We start from the raw sequence: 21,925 nt of genomic DNA on the forward strand, positions 1-21,925 counted from the left end.
TCTTCTCATCTTTCTGCTCCAAACTGACCTTCAAGTTTCCTATAGATCCTCTTCAAAAACAGATAGAAATTTGAGCGAGTATCTTAATCTTAGACTGACCAAAGGTTCTCAGAAACCCCCACAAACCACTAATATTGACACAATGCCATTAAAGAACAGGAGCTTAACCTTAGTAAAGGTTGGTGTCCATCACCTAGACATTGAGGTCGGGCTACAACCCATGAGTGAGTGACTGCTCTCGGTATAGGAACTGTCAGCGTCAGGGGTGCTTCCATCACATTACTTCTTTGATTAGTCTCTACGGTGCCCCAGGAGCCCATCAGGATGACAGAAAAAAAAATCACAAAAAGACACATATGCACAAAAAAAAAAAAAAAATATATAAAAAGCTCACACGGACAACAATAAAAAAGGAAGGTTTTGCTGGTAATTGGTGTGCAGGTTCACTGGACATGAAGGGGGCAAAAGTGGGGAAAAGATGAAGTGAAATATGTCCATTTTGGATTTCTGATTTGGAATGGGGTACGTCACTTGTGTCAAAGTCCGCTCCTTAAGAGCCACTGGAGCTGGTTGGAGCTACACTCTGCAAGACAAAACACCTGCCTGGAAGTTTCTAGTAATCCTGAAGACCTTGATTAACTGGTTAAGGTGTGTTTAATTAGGGTTGGAGCTAAACTCTGCAGGACAGTGACCTTCCAGGAAGTTTGACTCTCCTGGTGTATGGGAAAAATGAGACAAGTGCCCTTTCAGTTGCAATGATTTATGAGTCCATTAAGGCACATTAACAGGAACAACAAAACCGAGGAGAGATTGAGGGGCGTGATGGGGGTGAGCCAGCCCTTCTGACACGTGAAGGGTCAATGTACATCCTCGAAAGCTCTTGGGGAAAACAGGACTTGCAATATACTCCTAATCCACTAGTTCTGGTGGTGCAACTGAAACTCCTGATTAGGGAAGACAAGACCAAAGCAAGCCATGTTGTCAAGCTGGCACAATGCCCAGACAGTGGAAAAGGGATTCCTATCTAAAGTGCGATGACTCCTGGCTTGGACAGCTGCCTGTGCTGTCCCTGCTCTTGAAAAGAAAGCATGTTGCAAAAGAGCAGCTGTATCTCCTTCACTTGTTCTCTAGTGTCCTTTATTGCAGAAATCAACTACAAAATTTTACATGAATCTAAATGCCAAAATGAAGAGTTTTATGCCATTTTACTGGGACTGAAAGTAGAGAGTATGACAGATAATGACGAAGAAAGCACTGAGGAATGGGATCAAGACAAGTTGCAGTTGGGATTTGACCAGTTTCCTGCATGAGCATCCTATACTGTATGCCAATAGCGCAGCATCTAGCTTTCAAGGATTCCAGCTATCCACAAAGCTGCCACCTCTTTTATTGAACACATCCATCTGAGCCTTACAGTAAGACTCTCTAATATTTCAGCATCCCCAAGAGAGAGGCTTTATACCACCGGTGACCTCTTGCCTGGTTAAGTCCTCTGGAAACACTCTTGAAATATCCACTGTATTCATCAACGCTTCTACAAAAACAACTGTTTTGCTGAAGGATCAATTAAAATTGATGATTCATGCACAGCCCTGATCTTTCTGATATTAAAAAAAATCTTGTGGTGCACATATTAAAGCACCTCGTTTTTGATCTGACTTTCAGACCAGACAAAACTTCAGCTTTAGCCAATTAGCAGGATGTAGAAGTCAAAAAAGTAGCGTTTTGGGTCACAAGAGTTGCAGTGGGGCTTGACATCCTTTTGGGATCAGACTGTAGACAAGGAACACCACTAGAGCCCCAGGGGAAATCACATTTCCCCTTTTTCCAAGGACATCGCAAGTGTTTGGCCATTAAAGCAAAGGCGACAAATGATTCCCCACGGCTTTCATCCCTGCTGGTTGTCTTCCTTACAGAATTACCAGACTGTTTTTTCTCAACTTGACGTATAGCCTGTGAAAGAAACATTTCAGCCTCCAAAAGTGACCCCTAAACTGATTAACAGCAAACAATCACATTAGCGAGCTTTACTGATGCATATCCCAAGTCTGGTTCCCTCCCAAGTGTAATTCCTTTCTCCTATCAACAGATACAGTGCTGCACAGTGACTGAATAAATACTGCTGATTTCACCCTGGCTTATTTGTTTACTTTGTTACGATGGCATAACACTCCCATTTCCCTGGCATCTAATTAATTTGCCATATCCCATGTAAAGAAAGATCAAGGGTGGGTTGCAAGAGATTGAATCACAGAGAGGTGACCTCAGATGAAGTGTCTCATTGATGCAGCATGAGAAAACGTTTCCTTGATTACATTTGAAGTAGGGGGTTGAGATTAATACTGATTTGGATTTTCTTCTGAGTTAAGTCACACAGCAGAAGAAAAACACCCAGAAAGGTTATGTGGGAGAAGTTTTATATAACTTAATATGTCCAATAGTTCCAACCACCTTTTTTTTTTTTTTTGGAAAAAGAAACACAAAACTCTTGGAAACAACTCTTTTAAATGGTGAATTTTGAAGTAAACTTAAACCAGCTTTCACAGCCTATATTACTGGGTTGTGGCAAGATATTCAGTGGAATGAAAACTAGCATGGACCTTAATTTAAGCCTTCGAGAATTTGACTAAATGCTTAAAAAGTGTGTGTAACATACCAATAATCTGCAGTAAAGATAAAGAACTACTCCCCTCCTAAAACATACAGTATACCAATACCTATTGGTTGTAATGTAATTGTTCACCAATCATTTACACATTTACTCACCCTCATGTCATTACAAGCATGATTTTTAAAGAATTTAATTAACATAAAAATTACATTACAATACATTTTTTATATTGGACCACAGACCACCAGAAGAAGTATTTCTGCCACCTACTGGACTGGAGTGCACCTACTGATTTTACAAGGATTTCACTGTTAAAATGATAGTTCACCCAAAAATGAAAATTTAGTCATCATTTTCCCAACCTGTTTATCATTCCAAACCCATATGAATCAAACAGTTGATGGTCCCCATTGACTTCCTTAGTATTTCTCTGGCCATCATGGAAGTCAAAGGGCCAACAACAGTTTGATTCTTCAAAATTCTTCAACATATCTTCTTTTGTGTTTAACATAAGAAAGAAGCAAACACAGGTTTGGAATGACATGAGGGTGAGTAAATGACGACAAAATTTTCATTTTTGGGTGAACTATTCCTTTAAAACTATTTTCTAACAAAAACCATTATAACACATTTTGGCTGACACTTTTGATTATTACACAAGTTATGATTAAACAAGCTATACTCACATTGACTTCACCCTAACTGTTATTCAATTATTTCATTTTGTGTTCCATGGAAGAACAAAAGCCATACATAACTCAAGGGTGAGCAAAAGATTTTCATTTTCAGATGAGAGCTAGACCAGTGATGATTATTAAGCAAAAAGGATTGGTTTTAATTTTACGGTGACTTTGGGGTTCCTGTTCAGAAGGAATAAATAGCCACGATGTTTGATTTCATGTTAATGAAGAAGATCAAGCCTGCAATATGGTCTGCCTGGAGCTTAATGCTCCTCACGTATCAGGTTCTTAGACCTTGTCAAACAGTTGAGCTTCAATCACAGCAAAAATCCTCATTAGCAAACTGCACTGTGCGCGGAAGACCCAGATATCTTGAATCCACAAAGACTACTACGGGTTCCCTTCAGATATAAATAACCCAATATGCTAATGAAACAAAAACTATAATAAAAGAGATAACCATATAAAGGGGCTGTAAAACTCATCCTTTACACAACACCATTAAGGGTCATTAAGATCCATCACCAGGTTCATCTATGTAGGGGATGGTACGGAGAACAGGTGGAGGTAGAGTTGGGGCTCGGAGGTGATTAATGGGGATCTTGATGGTGCTACATTAATCTGGTCAGTGTGACATTTACAGGGGAATTGCAAACCCCTGGTGTGACCGCCTAACGTGTCTCTACAGCTAGGTGAAATAAATATAGACTCACTATAATGCTCTAAATGGTTTTGTACATGATCAACCTTTGACCTTGACCCATCAACCATCTTTTGAGGATAAAATGGTGCGCCATTCATGAAGAATGTGTTTAGTATTGGACCTGGTGGCCTACATAATGCATCACAATGTGGACCACCTTCAAATGCTGGCACGATACATCCATACCTTCATTAAAGTAAAACATGCAAGAAGGATAGGTACAGAAAAGGGGCATAAGAACTGTCAAACTTCATACATTTCAGCTAGGCCAATGCTTTCATGCTAAATTTAGCAAGTGAAGCATTATAATTCGAATATTATCGTAATAAAGCTGAAACATAAGCACTGAATACATTAATTACATTGTCATCAAACAGCCAGCATTCACATGAGTAGGATGAGTAAATGGCCTTCAAACCTCCTGCTCGGTAAAAGAAAAGGGATGAAACGGTGAAGAATTTATGAGGCCGCTAATGACGACCTTCATCAGAAATTCCATAAAAGTCCAATAAAATGTGATGACCTACATTCGTGGAAGTGGGTAATGATATTTAGGACCAGACCGTACGGTCTGCAGTAGAGATTCAGTCAAATTTCAGGAAAATTTTAATTGAAAATTCTAATGGAAACCGTTTTAACAGTTAAAAAACATTACTATTTTAAATATTATTAAAATTATTATTATTCCAATTTACACTGACATATACTGTAGGCTTCAACAAATCCTAAAATATATATATCTTTTTTACATTAATTGTTCTATACATAAAAAAAATAAAAAATATTCGGTCACACGTTAATTTAAGGACCAATCCTTGCTATTAAAGGGGTCATATGATGCGATTTAAAATTTTCCTTTCTCTTTGGAGTGTTACAAGCTCTTGGTGCATGAAGAAGATCTGTAAAGTTGCAAAGACTAAAGTCTCAAATCCAAAGAGATATTCTTTATCAAAGTTAAGACTCTGCCACACCCCCCTAAAACGGCTCATTCAAAAACGCCCGCACATATCTACATCACTATGTGAAAATATTTGCGTAATGCCGCCCTAATGTTCACGCAATGAAAGAAGGCGTGGTTTCAGTAACTGCAGTTAGTGTTGAAGCAGCCATGTCAGGGAGATGCTGTGTGTATCTAGGCGAAAGCAAAAGCACTTTATTTGGCCTTCCGAAAGTAGATGCATTTAGGAATCTTTAAGATTACTTACAACAGAACAGCAACGCATTTTATGGACGACCGTTTTGTGAACCTAGGTATATTTTGTTATTAGTTTAAATATTTGCTATTGAATGTTCAAATGCAGAGTTTTGCCAACAGTATCTGCTCGTCGTGTGTGTAAGAAAGAGAGACGGTCGAACAGTAGAGTCAGCTGCCTTAACCGTCCATGGCTTGTGTACTGCAAACAAGCTTCGACTCTGTTCCCCTTTCAGGCTTGAACTGATGGTAAAACTAAGGACATTATTAACTGTCTTTACATTTATTTTGAAAGATGAAGCTTGCGATTATGGAAAGGGGCGTTACGTTTCCGACGAGTGCTTGCGGTGATCGGCCAATCACAATGCACTGGGTCAGTTGGCCAATCAGAGCAGACTGCGCTTGTCATAAGGAGGGACTTCATAGAAAACGACGCGTTTGAGAAAGGCGGGGCATAGAGGACCTGCAATAATGTACAGTATTTTAAAAATAAAGTGTTTTTTGAACATTTAAGCATGTCAACATATTCTATTACACAAAATAATGATCTTTAAAAAAGCATCATATGACCCCTTTAACAAACCATTAACTATGACTTTTGCCTCAATAAACACTTAATTTGCTGCTTATCAATTGTCAGTAATGTAGTTGTTAAGTTTAGGTGTTTGTTAGGATTATGGAAGTACTGTAGAATATAGTCAGGCAGATATGTGCTTTATAAGTGCTAATAAACAGCCAATATGTTAACAACAGGTATGCTAATAAGCAACTAGAGAATTACTAAAGTGTTACCAAATATTCCATAGAACAATTATTTAAAAATGCATTGTGTGTTATTGTAACAAAATAATATTATTAATAATAATACAAGAAAAAAATGCCATTGTATTCACTTTAGGTGCTGGACTTAAAAGTCAACATCTTAAAGCATCTGGAAAAGGGCAAGTGACACTTTTATAAAAAAACAAAAAAAGAGCAAACAAATGGAACCTTTTCAACAGCAGAACCCCACTGAGGACAACACAGGCCATTAGGGTGCTATTACACATTATTTCCACTGCCTCGATACGTGGACCAGAGGGATTAAAACGAAAAGGCCAGGCACATGACATTACACATATTCCCAGGAGTGAAGGAGGAAGGAATGGGTTTGGTTCTTCAAAACTGTACAGGAATGAAGTAGAAAACAGGCACACCCTTGTCATTCAGGCCCAAATGACATCAGCTGTACCCAGTTGTAAAGTCATTTGACTTCCAAAGGCAGGGAAATATTAGCCAGTGTTTGCATATTCATTTAAACACTGCAGAAAAGAATATCAGCACATTAGGTATGATATGAACATGAGCGTTTCTTCAACTATGAGCGCTTTTTGCCCAGTGCATTTTTAATAAATAAAATGAAAGTTACAAAATTAATTGACAAAAAAAAAAAAAAAGTGTTCAAAACTGAAGAAACACCTTTTATGATTTTTTTTATTTTTATTGTTTCTTATTATGTAAAACTGCTTGTACCTGATTTATAACCTTTAAGTATAATAAATTACATTTTAAAATATTTCAACCAAAATGCAACTTACCTTAAACTTCCAGTGTCAAACAAAAAAAGCTGTTTAAGAACCAAATCTAGTATTAGGCATTAAGCCACACCCAGCAACAGCAGCAAATGCTCAGCGGCTGAGACACAGACGGGTTGCCAGATGCTCTCTGCTGGATCTCGGCACGCACTACAGGCCACCGCTGTGCCGCCTCAGCTCTGTAGCTGATGCTATCTGACAGCAGCGCAGGCCGTCTGCATGCAAAACCTCTGCCGCGTTACTTCATTGTTTCACTCCCAGCTGCACAAGACCTTTTTGACAAGCAGTGCTACGCCATGATGGAGAGCGAGAAAGAACGCGCCTGCTGGGCGGAGAGAGAGGTCGGACTCCCTGCTGAATTCTTCTGAGGAAGTACAGTGAAAGACCTCAAAGATGACAAAATGAAAGACTTATTGTGTCTTTCAGAAGAGGGAAAATGTCGAATCAATCTAGTACCTGTTCAAGTACAAATTGGCACCTTGATAATACCAAAATGAATGAAAGGCCTTAAGGTGTGGTCACATTAGCAATATTATGCAGGCAAAAATGTCTATTTTCTACTATCAGTTGTGTAGATGTGTACGACAGCTCACACATGGCAACATAGCAAATCTGCATGAACAGCATGAACCAGTTGTGAAATCTTTCATCCCCAAGCATAAGTTTCAATTGTGTGGATTTGTATTGAAATGACTGGATTTAGTTGGTGAGAATTTGCCAAACTATAGAAAACAGTGAGTGACTTTCACTTTTTTTTTTTCACAATTTCATTTGATAACTACTGTCAGATACAAACAGAAACTCAAAGGTCTTCATTGCAACCTGCCAAATAAAAGTTTGGTTGAAGAATGTCAATTTGTTACTGTTCAGAAGATTTGCAGCACTTTGTTTGGCAAAACTGAAAAGGAATTACTCATTTGGTTATTATTATTTTTTAATCCAGTAATTTGATAATATATTTCTATTAAATCTTAAAACACGCAATTCAGAAAAATGTAAACATACAACAGAATTTCTGAAAGAATAAAATACGTTTGGGGACTATTATTGTTAAAATTTAAATATATATATATATATATTTTTTTTATTAAACTGATAAGACATACTATTTAGTTATTGAAATTTAATTAAACCAAATATGAATATAATAAGATCATGTCAGACCAGGTGAATAAGATGTTAATAAAAATTAAGCAGAAACATTTTGAGATTGGAGATAAACCAGATAAATTATTAGCTCGTCAGTTGAGGGGTTCTTATGCCAGTAGATCAATTCATAGTATAGCTGACAGGGATGGTAAAATATTGACTAATCCAAAGGATATCAATAAACGCTTTATGGAATTTTTTGCGGACTTGTACGAATCTAAGACGTCTGTATCATCTGAGGTTATTTCTGACTTTCTTCGTTCACTTTACCTACCCAAAATTAAGTGAAGCAGACCAGGAAATCTTGAATGCTGATATTACAATTCAAGAGTTAATGGACGCAATTAATGCCTTTCCTAATGGGAAGGCTCCTGGCCCTGATGGCTTTAGTTTCGAATTTTATAAGAAATATGCAGATAAAATTGTGCCCCTTATGTTGCGGATGTTCAATCACTCCTTCATTAAGCAGGAATTTCCCTCTTCTCTATACTCCGCCAATATTTCTTTACTTCTTAAGAAAGGCAAAGATGAGACTGATGTGTCATCTTTTCGTCCAATTTCTCTTCTCAATTCGGATTTAAAAAGTGTTCACAAAAATTTTGGCAACAAGATTAAACAAATGTATTTCAAACTATTATTCATCCTGATCAAGTTGGCTTATCCCAAAAAGATTTTCCTTTTTAATGTTAGACGTTTCCTAAATATAATCTATTCTAAGCTAAGTTCCCCCTCTAAATTGGCAATCATTGCATTAGATGCAGAAAAAGCTTTTTGACCAAGTTGAATGGAATTACATCTTAACCACTATTAAAGAATTTAATTTAGGCGATAGGTTTTCTTCCTGGGTCAGCATGTTGTATCATCATCCCTGCGCATCAGTATTAACCAATCTCGATAGATCACCGCAATTTGAGTTGCATAGGGGTACTCGACAGGGGTGTCCACTTTCACCCCTGTTGTTTGCCATAGCCATAGAACCTTTGGCAATAGCCATTAGGCTTCACCCACAGATTCCGCCCTTAAATATAGGTCAGGTTGATCATATCATTTCTCTTTATGCTGACGATGTTCTTTTGTACCTTTCAGACCCAGAGCGCTCTGTCCCCCCTCTGTTGGGTTTATTAAACTCATTAGTAGCTTTTCTGGCTATTCTGTTAATTGGCAAAAAAGTGAACTTATGCCTGTCAGCGATAATATAGATCCAGTTTTTATGAAGAGTCTGCCATTTAAAATTACTTTAGACAAGATAAAATATCTCGGTGTGGTGGTCCCTAAGAATCCAAAGGACTTAGTTCAATTTAATTTTTTTGCTTTACTAGATAACCTAAAGAAGGACATAGAAAGATGGAGATCACTCCCTATTTCAATGATCGGCCGCATTAATGCAATTAAAATGGTGATCCTTCCTAGATTTTTATATCTCTTTCTAAATTTGCCCTTTTTTTTACCCAAATCTTTTTTCAGAACTCTTGACTCAATAATTATACCTTTCATCTGGGGCTATAAAGTCGCTCGTATATCCAAAACCCACGTGTATAAACCAAAATGCTTGGGGGGTTTGGGTTGCCCAAACTTTCGTCATTATTACTGGGCAGCGAAACTGCAGAACATTAATGTATTGGCGGGATTCTTTTCAGGCATTGTTCATGTAGACACCCCCTCTTGGCTAGCGATAGAACAAAATGCCATCCACTCATCTCTTTTTGCTCTGCTTTTTTTCGGCACCTTTGTCTAGTAAAGAAGTTCATAAAACAAATTTAATCCTTAAAAACTCTATCAAAATATGGTATCAGATCAGAAAGGTAATTAAGCTACCAAATACTTCTCTGTTTTCTCCTATCTGTTATAATCATGCGTTCAAACCCTCCTTTTCAGATAATGTTTTTAGGGAATGGCAAAGTAAAGGAATTCTCATTATGAAAGATTTGTATATTAATAATACATTTCCTTCCTTTTCTCAGTTCAGCGAAAGATTTGACCTTCCCTCTTTTCACTTTTTCAGATATCTTCAAGTCAGGAACTTTGTTTGTACAAATTTTACACACTTTGAAATTTTACCATTAGAATGTAAATATTTGATTTATTTTCTAACTCTCCTGATGCTAAGGGCATAATATCCCTTTTTGTTAATGTGTTTAAGATAATACAAACTTTTCTTCTCTTCATTTGAAAATAGCTTGGGAAGAAGATTTGGGGATTCAGGTTTCTGAGACTGTCTGGGACAAAATGTCTTTCATCTATTTATTCTTGTTCGATAAATTCAAGACACCAACTTATTCAGTACAAGGTATTACATAGACTTCACTACTCTAAAACAAAGCTTAGTAAATTCTATTCTTCTGTCTCTCCTATATGCGATAAGTGTAAAGCTGCTGAGGGTACCTTGGCACATCTTTTTTGGTTCTGCGTACAAATTCAGAGTTTTTGGATAGAAATTTTTCATTTTTTTGCCAGAGTCTACAATTGTGCTTTACTTCCTGACCCATTCATAGCAATTCTTGGTTGGTCAGACTCATTGCAGGCTCTTAGGCCAAAGGTACGGTTACCCATTCAATACGGTGTGATTGTAGCTAAGAAAGTTATCTTGATTTTGTGGAAGAAAAATACCAGACCCCTTTTTTCTGACTGGCTAACTGAACTCACTTCTACATTACATCTTGAAAGGATTAGATACTCTTTATCTGGGAACCCTGCAAAATTTGATAAGATGTGGGAACCAGTCTTTACTTTTTTGTCAAAACAGAAAGATTAAACTACTTATTTATGTTTTTCTTTTCTGTAATAATCACTTTCTGTAATTATTGTGATTACACTCTGTAATAGAGGTTGGCTTTATGTACGTTGTTCCTTTTATAGTACTTTTGATTTATTTTACACATTGCACAGATTTGTTTGTTGAAGGGTCTTTTTTGGTCTGTTATTTTTGTTTTTGATGTTTGAAAAACGTCAATAAAAAATACTAAACAAAAAAAAAAAAGAAAAAAGAAAATAAAAAAAAAAAAACAAAAAAAAAAAAAAAGAAATTTAATTAAACCATTAAAACAGAATCTAAAAAAATCCAACAGAAAACATGGAATTTTGGGAATAAAATAAACAAAACAGATTCCATAGTGCCCAAATTACGTCATTTAAACATGGAGGCCCATAAGGGGTCAGGGGTCCAACTGTGCCCCAATTTATTTAAAACGGTAAACTAGTTAAGTTAGCAAGTCAATTTTAAAACACTTACTGTTTGGTTCTTTATTCGGTGGTAAGGCTGAACGATAGGAAGTCCCAGCGGCGTGACCCATTCCACCGTCCTCCCAGACTTAGCTATTAGCCTAGCGCTCTCCGTCAGCCATTCCTGAGAGAACAAAAAAGAAGTCAGAAGCATCAACCAATCGATCCAACTTAATTTGAATACATTAAGAATTGAGAACCAAACCAAATATACATTATGATTTGAACTAGATAAACTGAAAACAAAACCCTATGCATGACACTTTGTCACATTTTGGAAAAAATCGCGATAAAGTATTTGCGATAAAATAGTCTCTGGCTGTGCTAGCTGGAAAAATCCAGACGCACAGGTGGGAAGTTGTTGCTGAGATGAAGCTTCTAAAAAAACCTGCTGATCTGCAGCAACAGTGCTGGCTGCGCAACTTGGCTGCCACATTCGCAACGTCCCCAGTGCTCTCCCCGAAATGCTTTGTGTGAGATAAATTCCTCTGTTCATCTGGAAGCGGGCCGGGCCTGAAGTAGCTCCATTCATCAGCGTGTTCACCAACAACCGGGGCCCACATCGCCCCCCTAATTTTCCACTCCTGTATCACCTTCTGCCGGTAACTGGAATGATCAACTACCTGGGCTCAACTGCCGCCCCTCCTGAGGATCCGACCTATTTAGGAAGCTGCTTGTGTCTGTAGGCAAAGTGAGGGATATTTCACATTCGCCCTGCCTGTCTGCTCGTCTCCCCAGGGGGTGCAACAGGAGACAGTGAGAGGCTGGTCCTTGATCTACTGCACCAGGGACGTTCATTCCTTCTCTGTTTCTTGTAGCTGTTAATTCATGAGCTGCAGCCAGTTGCATCATGGGAGAACTATATCTGGCGATTCACAAAAATAATCTTTTCATTCAAAAAAAAAAGGAGAGAAGAGAAGAGAAGCAACAAGGGTGGGGTTTTGTTTAAAAACCATTGATAAATACCACTGTGGGTCATTAGGATTCTTCTGAAAGAAGTCTCTTATATTCTCACCAAAGCTGGATTTATTTGATTAAAATAGGGTAAAAAAGTTGAAATATTATTACAGTTTAACATACATGTTTTTATTGTAATATATTTTCAAATGTAATTTATTCCTTTGATGCAATCAGCATCATTACTCCAGTCTTCTGTGTCACATGATCCTTCAGAAATCATTCGAATATGCTGATTCGCTGCTCAAGAAACATTTATTATTATTATCAATTTTGAACAAAGTTGTGCTGCTTGATACTTTTGTGCAAATGCGATATGCGATTTCAAGATTCTTTGACGAACAGCAAGTTTAAAAGAACAGCATTTATTTGAAATAGAAATCAAATGATAAAAGTCTATTTTGATTAAAAAAAAAAAAAAAAAAAAAAAAATAAAAAAAAAAAAAAAAAAAAAAAAAATTATATATATATATATATTTGAACAGTGGTGTATAAGATTAATGTGACAAATTCATCAAGCGATATTTTATTTGACTAAAATTTATTCAAATGACAGCCATAATTTTGCCAGTTTAATAAATAAAAACTAATAAAAACTAAATGAAAACATTTTTGTTAACTCAAATGAAATAAACTAAGAACTAATAAGAACTAATATACAATTTCAAAAATGACTCCAAAATGAGCTAAAATATAGTGAAAATGTGCGCAAATTAACCCTGGATTTAGCTTTTGGTAAAAAAAACATATTGCAAAGGATTTATAAATGAAGCATGAATATATAAGCAAAAAACAATAACACTACACAGCCATGAAAAATATATCACCTCTATTTAAATTCTATAATTTAATACACAAAATTCAGTAGTGATAAAAACAACACTTAAATTTAACTTCTAATGTCTTTGTGATCTTGTTTTGTGGGCGTTAAGTTTGTAGTTTAGTTTTGTTCATGTTTCCAGGCGTATAGTTTTTAGTAGTCATATTATCCCTGTTTTTGGTTTCCTGGTTTTCAAGTTTACTTTAATAAAACACTGCCACTGGATTCTGCTCATTTTCATCTCTGAGTTACCCATTCGTTAAATAAACTTAAACCAACAGCCATATTATATTCTGTGAAATTTTGGTAAAAAAAGGTCCACTGTCTCTTGTATGAAGACAAAAAAGTCACTTTCAAACCAAGCAGCTTTCTGTTTGTCAACGAAACAAATCCACATATTGCAAAATCTGGATGGGGAAATCTTTCGCCTTCACACGAAATTTCAAATCACGTGAATTCCTATTAAACTGCCTGAATTCCACCTGTGAAAATTCGCTGAACCACACAAGTAAAAAATATAAAAGTCCCGAAAGAATTTAAGGGAATGTGATAGTATGTACCTGAATTTCTCTCGTCCCTGTGAACATCTCCTTCAAGCTGCTGAACACCTGCTTCACAAGGTAATGTGAAGCATCCCATATGTAGTCCTGTGGATTAAAAACAGCACATTAGGGGCTTTCGCACCACGTAGTTCTAAGAACTCAGATCTAGGAACTAGCCAGCAGGGTCATTCCTAGAAAACCAATTTCTCCCTTGAGCTGTTTTCCTGGTTGCATTCACACCGGCAGCAGGAAATTAGCGGCATTTATAAACATTAACAACCGGTGAAGGGAGAACGCTGTGTTCGGAGCTGTTTTTCTTGTGGTTCGTGGGTTTTGTGATAACTGCACATGTAAATAAATGCACAATTTAAGCAACTAAAAGAGCATGACTACATTTCCTATAACAACTTGTAGTGTTATCATCGAGGTTGAGAAAAGAACATAACACTGCAGACAACAGGTAGCTAAATGCAATTATCGTTGTTTTCCATGTTTGCGGAGTAAAATTACGGGTAGCCAATTAATATACACTTACATCACTGGTAGTTCATATAGAACTGTTTTAGACCCTACTCTGAAGTAGGAGCTAATTTCGTTCCCCCAAACGGAGTTCCTAGAACTAAATACATTTCTAGTTCCTGCGGTGCGAACACGCCAAAAAACGCCAATAGTTCTAGGAACTATGAAAAGGTTCCTCTAGTGTGAAAGCCACTATTGTTAGATATACAAAAAGGGACAACAGTGTGGATGCTTTATCCAAACCTGCAAGTGCACATCAGGGCATTAATATAATATATGTTCATTTGCATATGTATGTCAGGTACCAGTAACTGAAATTAAAAGATTTCAAGAAATATACTCTTAAAAATAAACATTCAAAAGTGGGTTTTCACCACTGAAGAACCATTTTTGGTTCCCCAAAGAAATTTTCAGCGAACAGTTCTTAACAGAACCATTTTTGTCTTAGTTTGAAAAACATTTTAAAAATCTAAAGAACCTTGTGGAATGGAAAAAGTTAACGGTTTCAAATGGAACGAAAGACACCAAAAAAGGAAACACCACAAAACATCTTTAAAGGGTTAGTTCACCCAAAAATGAAAATTCTGTCATTATTACTCACCATGTTGTTCCAAACCCGTGAGACTTTTGTTCATTTTTGGAACACAAGTTAAGATATTTTTGATGAATTCTGAGAGTTCTCTGACCATCACATAGACAGCAAGTGTCCTTACATGATAAAGGTCCAGAAACATAGCAAGGACATCACAGGGATACTTTGTTCACGTTCAGATAAAAGCGCAAACAATCTAGAAAAAGTATCCTCGTGACGCAGCTGACACAGAACAGCATATGATGTTTATGTTAAGTGAAAACTCTCCAAAATGGTGCCAGGGTGACGTGGAGGAGATAAATTGTTGAATAAAGTCGTTTTTTAAAGTCATTTGTTTTTTATTTTGCGCACAAAAAGTATTCTCGTAGCTTCGTAAAATTACGGTTGAACCACTGATTTCACATGGATTATTTTAATGATGTCCTTGCTTTGTTTCCGAGCCTTGATCGTGTTAGAATCCTTGCTGTCTATGGGAGGGTCAGAATTAATCTAAAATATCTTAATTTGTGTTCCAAAGATGAACCAAAGTCTTACGGGTTTGGAACGACATGAGGGCGAGTAATTAATGACAGAATTTTCATTTTTGGGTGAACTATCCCTTTAAGTTCAACAATCAAAAGTTTTGCTTTAGCAAGCAGAATGTGGAGACGAGATCCCTTGACTCTATAGGTGATAATTCCTCTTTCATTCTCCTCAGCTTAGGAGAGACGAGAAGAGCGTCACCTGTTTCTATGGCTGCCCACAGAGGGCCGCACTTGGGGAAATCAAGCCTGACGCAAACGGGGGGAAAATAAATCTTTAGTCCACGTCATCTGCCATGTAAAGCAAGATTACCAAGCTTATCTTCACCTTTAAGTCGAAATGAAGAAAAGGTTACATAACTAGAAATAATGGCGATAACAGAGGACTTTGTATGGCTAAAGCACCTGAGATGTCGCTGCAATAGATTGAGGATCTTTTCCATCAAAAAAAGTGTCTATAATAAATCACGGAGAGATTCTGCTGCAGGTCCTGGGTGGAAAATATGGATCTGACCACATCCATCCAAACATCATGCAGGACAAGGTTTGTTTCGGAAGGAAACTCTTGAGTAATTTTTCATCCCACAGTTTGTTACTCTATCAATGATAATTTTAAGCAAAGTGCAGCGAGTCTTACCTTAGGGAAATCATCGATTTCCTTCAGTCGCTTTTCAATTTGCAGACGGCCCCCGTAGCGCGTGACGCCATAGACCACAGTCATCACCGTCTGCTTCACCACCTTCCTGCTGATGAAGCCTTCCAGCACCTGCGCGATCTTCAAACCCTTCTCTGCATCCCGAGCCCTGAACTCTTCCACCTATGAGACACGGGACAGTGTCACCTTTCTGAGACGCCATAAATCAATTCACTTATTAGTCACAGTTATGTGGCAACTGGCAATTTGTTGAACTCGTCCATCAACTGCTTTATCACATAGTTTGACTAGTGTTATATTTTTGTATGTTTTTTTAATATATTTTTTAAATATAAAATGATCATATTTTAAATATTATAAAACAATATATTTTAAATATTCTAATAAAAAATATTAATTAAAAAAATGTATGTATATTACATAAATATATGTAATATATTAATAATAAAATAGTGTAATATTATTATTTGTTGTTGTAAAATATAAATAAACTAGGAATATAAATATTTTTTCATATTAACAATTAAATTTTTTAATTTATATTTTTAAAGATATAATAAAAACAAAATAACACTATTATATTTCATCATTATAATGTTCTATGTTGTAATATTTAATAAAAAGTAAATATTATTATTATTATTATATTTACAATATAAATAAATTAAATATAATAAAAATATATTATAAAATAAATAAATCCTTAGTAATATATACAAAAATACATAGATCTCTATGTTTAGAGAATACATATAATCCTAATATTATTAAACATCATATTATATTATGCTATATGTTGTAATGTTTAATATAATAAAAGTGTATTATTATTAAATGTATAATAAAATCAAACAAATAAACTGGTAATAATATTTAAAGAAATATAACATTTATATATTATTAAAATGCATTTTCATTTATATTTTAAATACGATACTATGTATTTTGTTTATCAATTTTTTTTTGTGACCCTGGACCACAAAACCAATCATAAGGGCCAGGTTTTTTTTTTTAAATTGAGATGTATACATTATCTGAAAGCTATTTAAAAATCTGGAATCTGAGGGTGAAAAAAGATCAAAATAAGTATAAAAAAAAAAAGCAACTTTATTAATGTTGTCCAAATTAAGTTCTTAGCAATTCATATTACTAATCAAAAATTAAGTTTTGATATATTTACAGTAGGAAATTTACAAAATAATATTCATGGAATATGATCTTTACTTAATATCCTAATGATTTTTGGCATAAAAGAAAAATCACTCATTTTAACCCATACATATAGCTTCAAAATTGTTATTATCACTGAACTCTTTTTAAAGAGTTTACTGAGAAAAAAAAAAAAAAAATTAGAAGAAAATTTCAGATGGCACTGACGCTCTAGATATATATAGATATATATATATATATATATATATATATATATATATATATATCGATATATATATATATATATAATATATCTATATATACATATAGTTAAAGATACTTATATATAAGTATCTTTAACTTATTTTAAAGACCCCTGAGGAGGAATTCAGAAATAAAATGATAAGGATAACAGAAATATCACAATTGTCCCTCACTGAAACTCACCATAAGAAACATAATTAATCACGACAACAAATGTGAAAAATCTACCGTCTTATTGGGGCTCTTGAGAGCTTACCTTATGAAACAGAAGGTCTGATGTCAACTACTGTGGAACAATGAAGCTGTTTAGGCCAAACTCTGACTCAGCAGAGCTCATTGAGATGTCTGCTATGTACCCTTCAGCTAAGGTTAGCGCAACCTGATGTTTCTGGCAAGAACGGTACAACACTGTATTTAGAGAGTACACTGTGCTCCTAAAATATACCCAAATCGATAGGTAGGTCAATATATCTCAGATAGTGTTCTCTAAAAAATACGTAGTCTTCCCAGAACTGAAATCTGGGGCTTTGAGACCATAAGCTGTGGAGCTGCAGCAATTTAAGATGAATATTAAGCTTCGATGGAAAATAAAAAAGGATGTAAAAAGCCTCTGACAAAGTCGGCTTGAAAAAAATAAATATAAATCAAAATGAATAAAAATGAAAATGGTAAAGGCTCACTGAGGATGTGCTCTAGTGCAGTGAGTCCCACACAGGAAAGATTTTGATTTTTTCATCATGACTTAAAAATAAAGAAATTATCCCCCCCCCCATTTCCTGGAGTTTGTGTGGATGTTATAATATTTATTTTATTTTACCTTTTTTTTAAGTTATTATATTTAAAATAAAAATAAAAATAAATTTAAATAATATATAAAGGTTATATTTAAATATTATTACCAGTTTATTTGTTAGATTATTTATTATAAATCTTATTACCTATAAAATATAAATTATGAGCACTATAGTTATAAAAAGTTAAATAAATTTTAAATTAATTAATATAATAAACAGTAATAAACATTTTTCAATAAAAAATAAAATAAAAAAAAATTAAAAAAAAAATAAACATAAAAAACAATAATAATAATATATTAAAAATATTTATGTATGATATCATATATAATTTTAATTAAAAATAATATAAATACTGCTAATTACACAATCTAATTTTATTAGAATATAGCTATTATTTAAATACTTATATATTTATAAATAAAATACAAAATGTGTAATAACAGTATAATAGTTAATACATTTATAAATATGGCATTATAAATATAATTTTAAAAATAATACAACACTGTTAATTAACCACAATAATGTTCACTATAATATTATATTATATAATATAATAACTTACAAACTTACATGAACATAACTAAATTGCTAAATGATACTAGCCAGTATAATATGGGTTAAATAAAACACATTTCTGAACCTCTGAACCTTATTGGTGGAACTGTGGAGTAACTTAGGAAAGGTAATGGTTGGGAAATGCTGCTCTGGAGGGCCGTAAGACGCACTGCCGCCCTCTGGTGCCGCAGTGTGACTGACCTGCTGAGCTACACCGCTGTACACATCCTGAGGCAGTTCACAGGGCATGAGGTTCACCGAAGTAGCACCAATCACATCCCGCCCGAGGGCAGCATAGTGCTGGAGGCCGTTGCACGAACCATCCTACGAGAGAGAGAGAGATAGAGAGAACACATATCTATCAGTTTAAAGCCACTTTAAAGTCAACAACTTATCCCTAAACAGCAATTACGAGTAATAGTGTCTGTATAGCAAATGCTGCAGTTCCTAAAGATTCAGTACCTGATGAACAGGGAAATAAGAGATGAATTTGGTGTGGTCGGGGGAGCGTGAGGCATTTGCTATCTCCATACAGCAAGCCAGTGCCTGCCATGGCTCATCTGCATTCATCCACCATTTGCGACCCTGCAAAATAGAGCTGTGACTCTTTGGGGAACAAGGAATGTGACAATCATTTCAATAAAAGAATATGGCTCAGTCGTAGCTCATAGCCTGCAGTGTGATGCGTTTGAATCTGAATGTACTGAATACATAGAAGGTCTACATGCAGAGTAAACTGAGGTCTGCCATAACAAAACCTGAACATGGCCTGAAAATATTTACAATTGTACGAGCAAATTTTAAGACCAAACCTGAAGATAAACATTAGAGGATTGAAACAAATCCTGTACTATAAGTATCATTTTTAATAGCATAGTATGACTGTATTATAATAATATATCTAATCTTGAATGATATTATAATACATATATTCTGTACTGTATATTTTCTGTAACTGTATTATATATGATTCACTACAATATATAATAACCGTATAAACTGTATACTGTAGGGTTATGACCCAAAAACTAATCTTAGGTCTGATTTTATGCAATGGACAGCTGGAAAATAATTCTAAATGCAAATGAAACACAATTAAGCATAAGTCAGGAAATTAAATAAGCTTATGCAGTTTGTGGTAATAATAATAAACTAAAAGTTGATTTGTTAAATTGTTTCTTTTGTACGATAAGCATTTTGGTGCTATGATAACTTTATTTAATAATTTAACTAATAACTATTATTACTGTTGTTGTTAATTCCAGTAAATAGAATAACATTATTTTTAATAATACTAATAATGATAATAATAAGAAGAAGCAGAAGAACATATTACATTAAAATATAACATTGATATAAAAGTTACACAATTATAAAAGATTTCATTTATATAATTATTATTGTTAATACTAGGAACAATATTACAAGACAACAACAATTATAGTTATTATTATTATTAATAACAATAAATTTAATTATTATTATCAGCATTACAACCACCTTTAATACAATTACTAGTTAGAATTATTAGTATTTTTATTTAATTATTCCAATAACGATGATGATGATAATAATAATAATAATTATTAATAATAAAAATAATAATAATAATAACATTTATATATATATCCCAAAAAAATCTTCACAAAAAAAAATAAAAAAAAAAACAACACAACAAAAAAAAAAAAAATTATAAAAAAAAAATAATATTACTCATAATTATTTTATTTTATTGAATACATTATAATTTTATAAAATTTAATTAAAATTATAACACATTTAAATAATTACTTTAAATAATTTAAATTAAATACATAATTAATTATTTCTATTTATTAATTTATTACTTATTTATTTATCATTTTTTTATTATTATCATCACCACTCAATGCAAGCTCAACCAGTGAACGTTCATTATACACATATGGTACACTGGCCTGAGACTCTGTTCCCAAATGCACAACAGACCTCCAATATACAGCCTGTAGCACAAACTACTTGACCAATCAATTTGTTTTGTCACTAGCCATACATAAGTTCATCCAGCCACAGCTCCTAGTACATAAATCAGGTAAAGGTACTATTAAAATGCTTACATCAAGAGGATGGTCTGCTGAGTCTAGGATGTCCTCCATGATACTCTCGGCATACTCCAGTCGTCCAGCTAGTGAGCTACGCTTCTTCAACCCTGTGAGGTTCACCAGGTGGATCTTCAACCAGTCGAGGCCTTTGGGCCCAAGAGGTTGTCCCTCGGCGAACAGCAGCAATCCCCTGGTCACATCACTACCAAGGTGGTTAAAATAAGGCGGCCGGGGGTACGTACGCCCTCGGAAGTCCATATTGTGTGGAAACCAAAAGATCTCGTCCCTCATGTGGTTGGCGATGGACAACTTATACAGCGCGTCCATTCGGAGGCTGTGCATCTCCGCCACCTTCTTCTTGGCTTTGATACCCTCCCGTTTCATGTAGGCCTTCTCAACCTGAGTGTAGGATGGGTCGTGAGGGTTGAAGCGAGGAACCTCGGGTGCTTCGGACAGTGGCGGAGGGATGCAGAGCTTGTCGTTGCCTTTGTCGTTGAAGATTGAGATGATGATGTCCAACAGGGGCTTGTTGATCTTCCAGGGGCAGCTGCCCACCTGATTGAGAGAGTCCAGCACGGCATGGAGATCCTCATCTCGGCTCTTCTCCAGGAGAAGTTGGTGTTGGATGGCTCCATCAGTGGAGCGCATCAGCTTGGTTGGCGTCAACAGGTAAGCGCCACTCTTCGGGGACGTCCAGGGAACGGGCGGACACAGCATAGGCATGACGTAGGAGTCAAACGTAAGTTTGGTTTCCGTCGCAACCCTCTGGATTTGTGTCACAATAGGATGCGGTTTGATGAAGCCAATCTGAGGTGGATGCCAAAGAAGAAAGTGAATAAAAATCGAGACATCCATTAAAGGCATGTCACAAAAACGACATTAACATGGACAATTAAATGCTAAAATGCCGTGACAGATCTACATTAATAAACATCTCTCCTACGCAAGCTCCCAGCAGGCCTGTAACCCACCTCAAATAAACCAGAGATGATTTATGTGTGCTGCTGGTAAAGTGTTTATGGTGCACAACAGACGTAACTGTCTTTCACAGCTGCATAAACAACTTCTAATCAAAAAGAAAGAGAATGCACATGTACCCACACAAATGGCTATAAAATAGTCCCAGAAACACAATGGGTGTGAATGCTGAATTATGAAATTCAAAATATCAAAATGTGAATTTGACATGATTCATCTGACGTGATCTGTTTGTTTGTTTGTTCTTGTATAAACAAGAAGGGATGGGTATTGATGAAGACTTCGCAATTTGATTCTGATTCATTTGGGTAATTACAGTGATTCAGTATGCTGTATATTTTGGATTCCCTAAAAAGATCTAGTT

General features: G+C 35.3%; 1 protein-coding gene across 1 annotated transcript in view; it reads right to left on the minus strand.

Annotated features, from left to right (window-relative positions):
- The window catches only part of polrmt (polymerase (RNA) mitochondrial (DNA directed)), a 51,607-nt gene that overhangs the window by 11,241 nt on the left and 18,441 nt on the right, over positions 1-21,925 (minus strand). The window contains exons 9-14 of the mRNA XM_042748631.1: positions 20,599-21,390; positions 18,965-19,087; positions 18,704-18,826; positions 15,717-15,896; positions 13,466-13,552; positions 11,139-11,252 (exon numbers count right to left, since the gene is read on the minus strand). Coding sequence (XP_042604565.1) covers positions 11,139-11,252; positions 13,466-13,552; positions 15,717-15,896; positions 18,704-18,826; positions 18,965-19,087; positions 20,599-21,390 — 1,419 coding nt within the window. The remainder of the gene's footprint in view (positions 1-11,138; positions 11,253-13,465; positions 13,553-15,716; positions 15,897-18,703; positions 18,827-18,964; positions 19,088-20,598; positions 21,391-21,925) is intronic.

This window comes from Cyprinus carpio, chromosome B22, assembly GCF_018340385.1.
Source record: "Cyprinus carpio isolate SPL01 chromosome B22, ASM1834038v1, whole genome shotgun sequence".
Taxonomy (NCBI): Eukaryota; Metazoa; Chordata; class Actinopteri; order Cypriniformes; family Cyprinidae; genus Cyprinus; species Cyprinus carpio.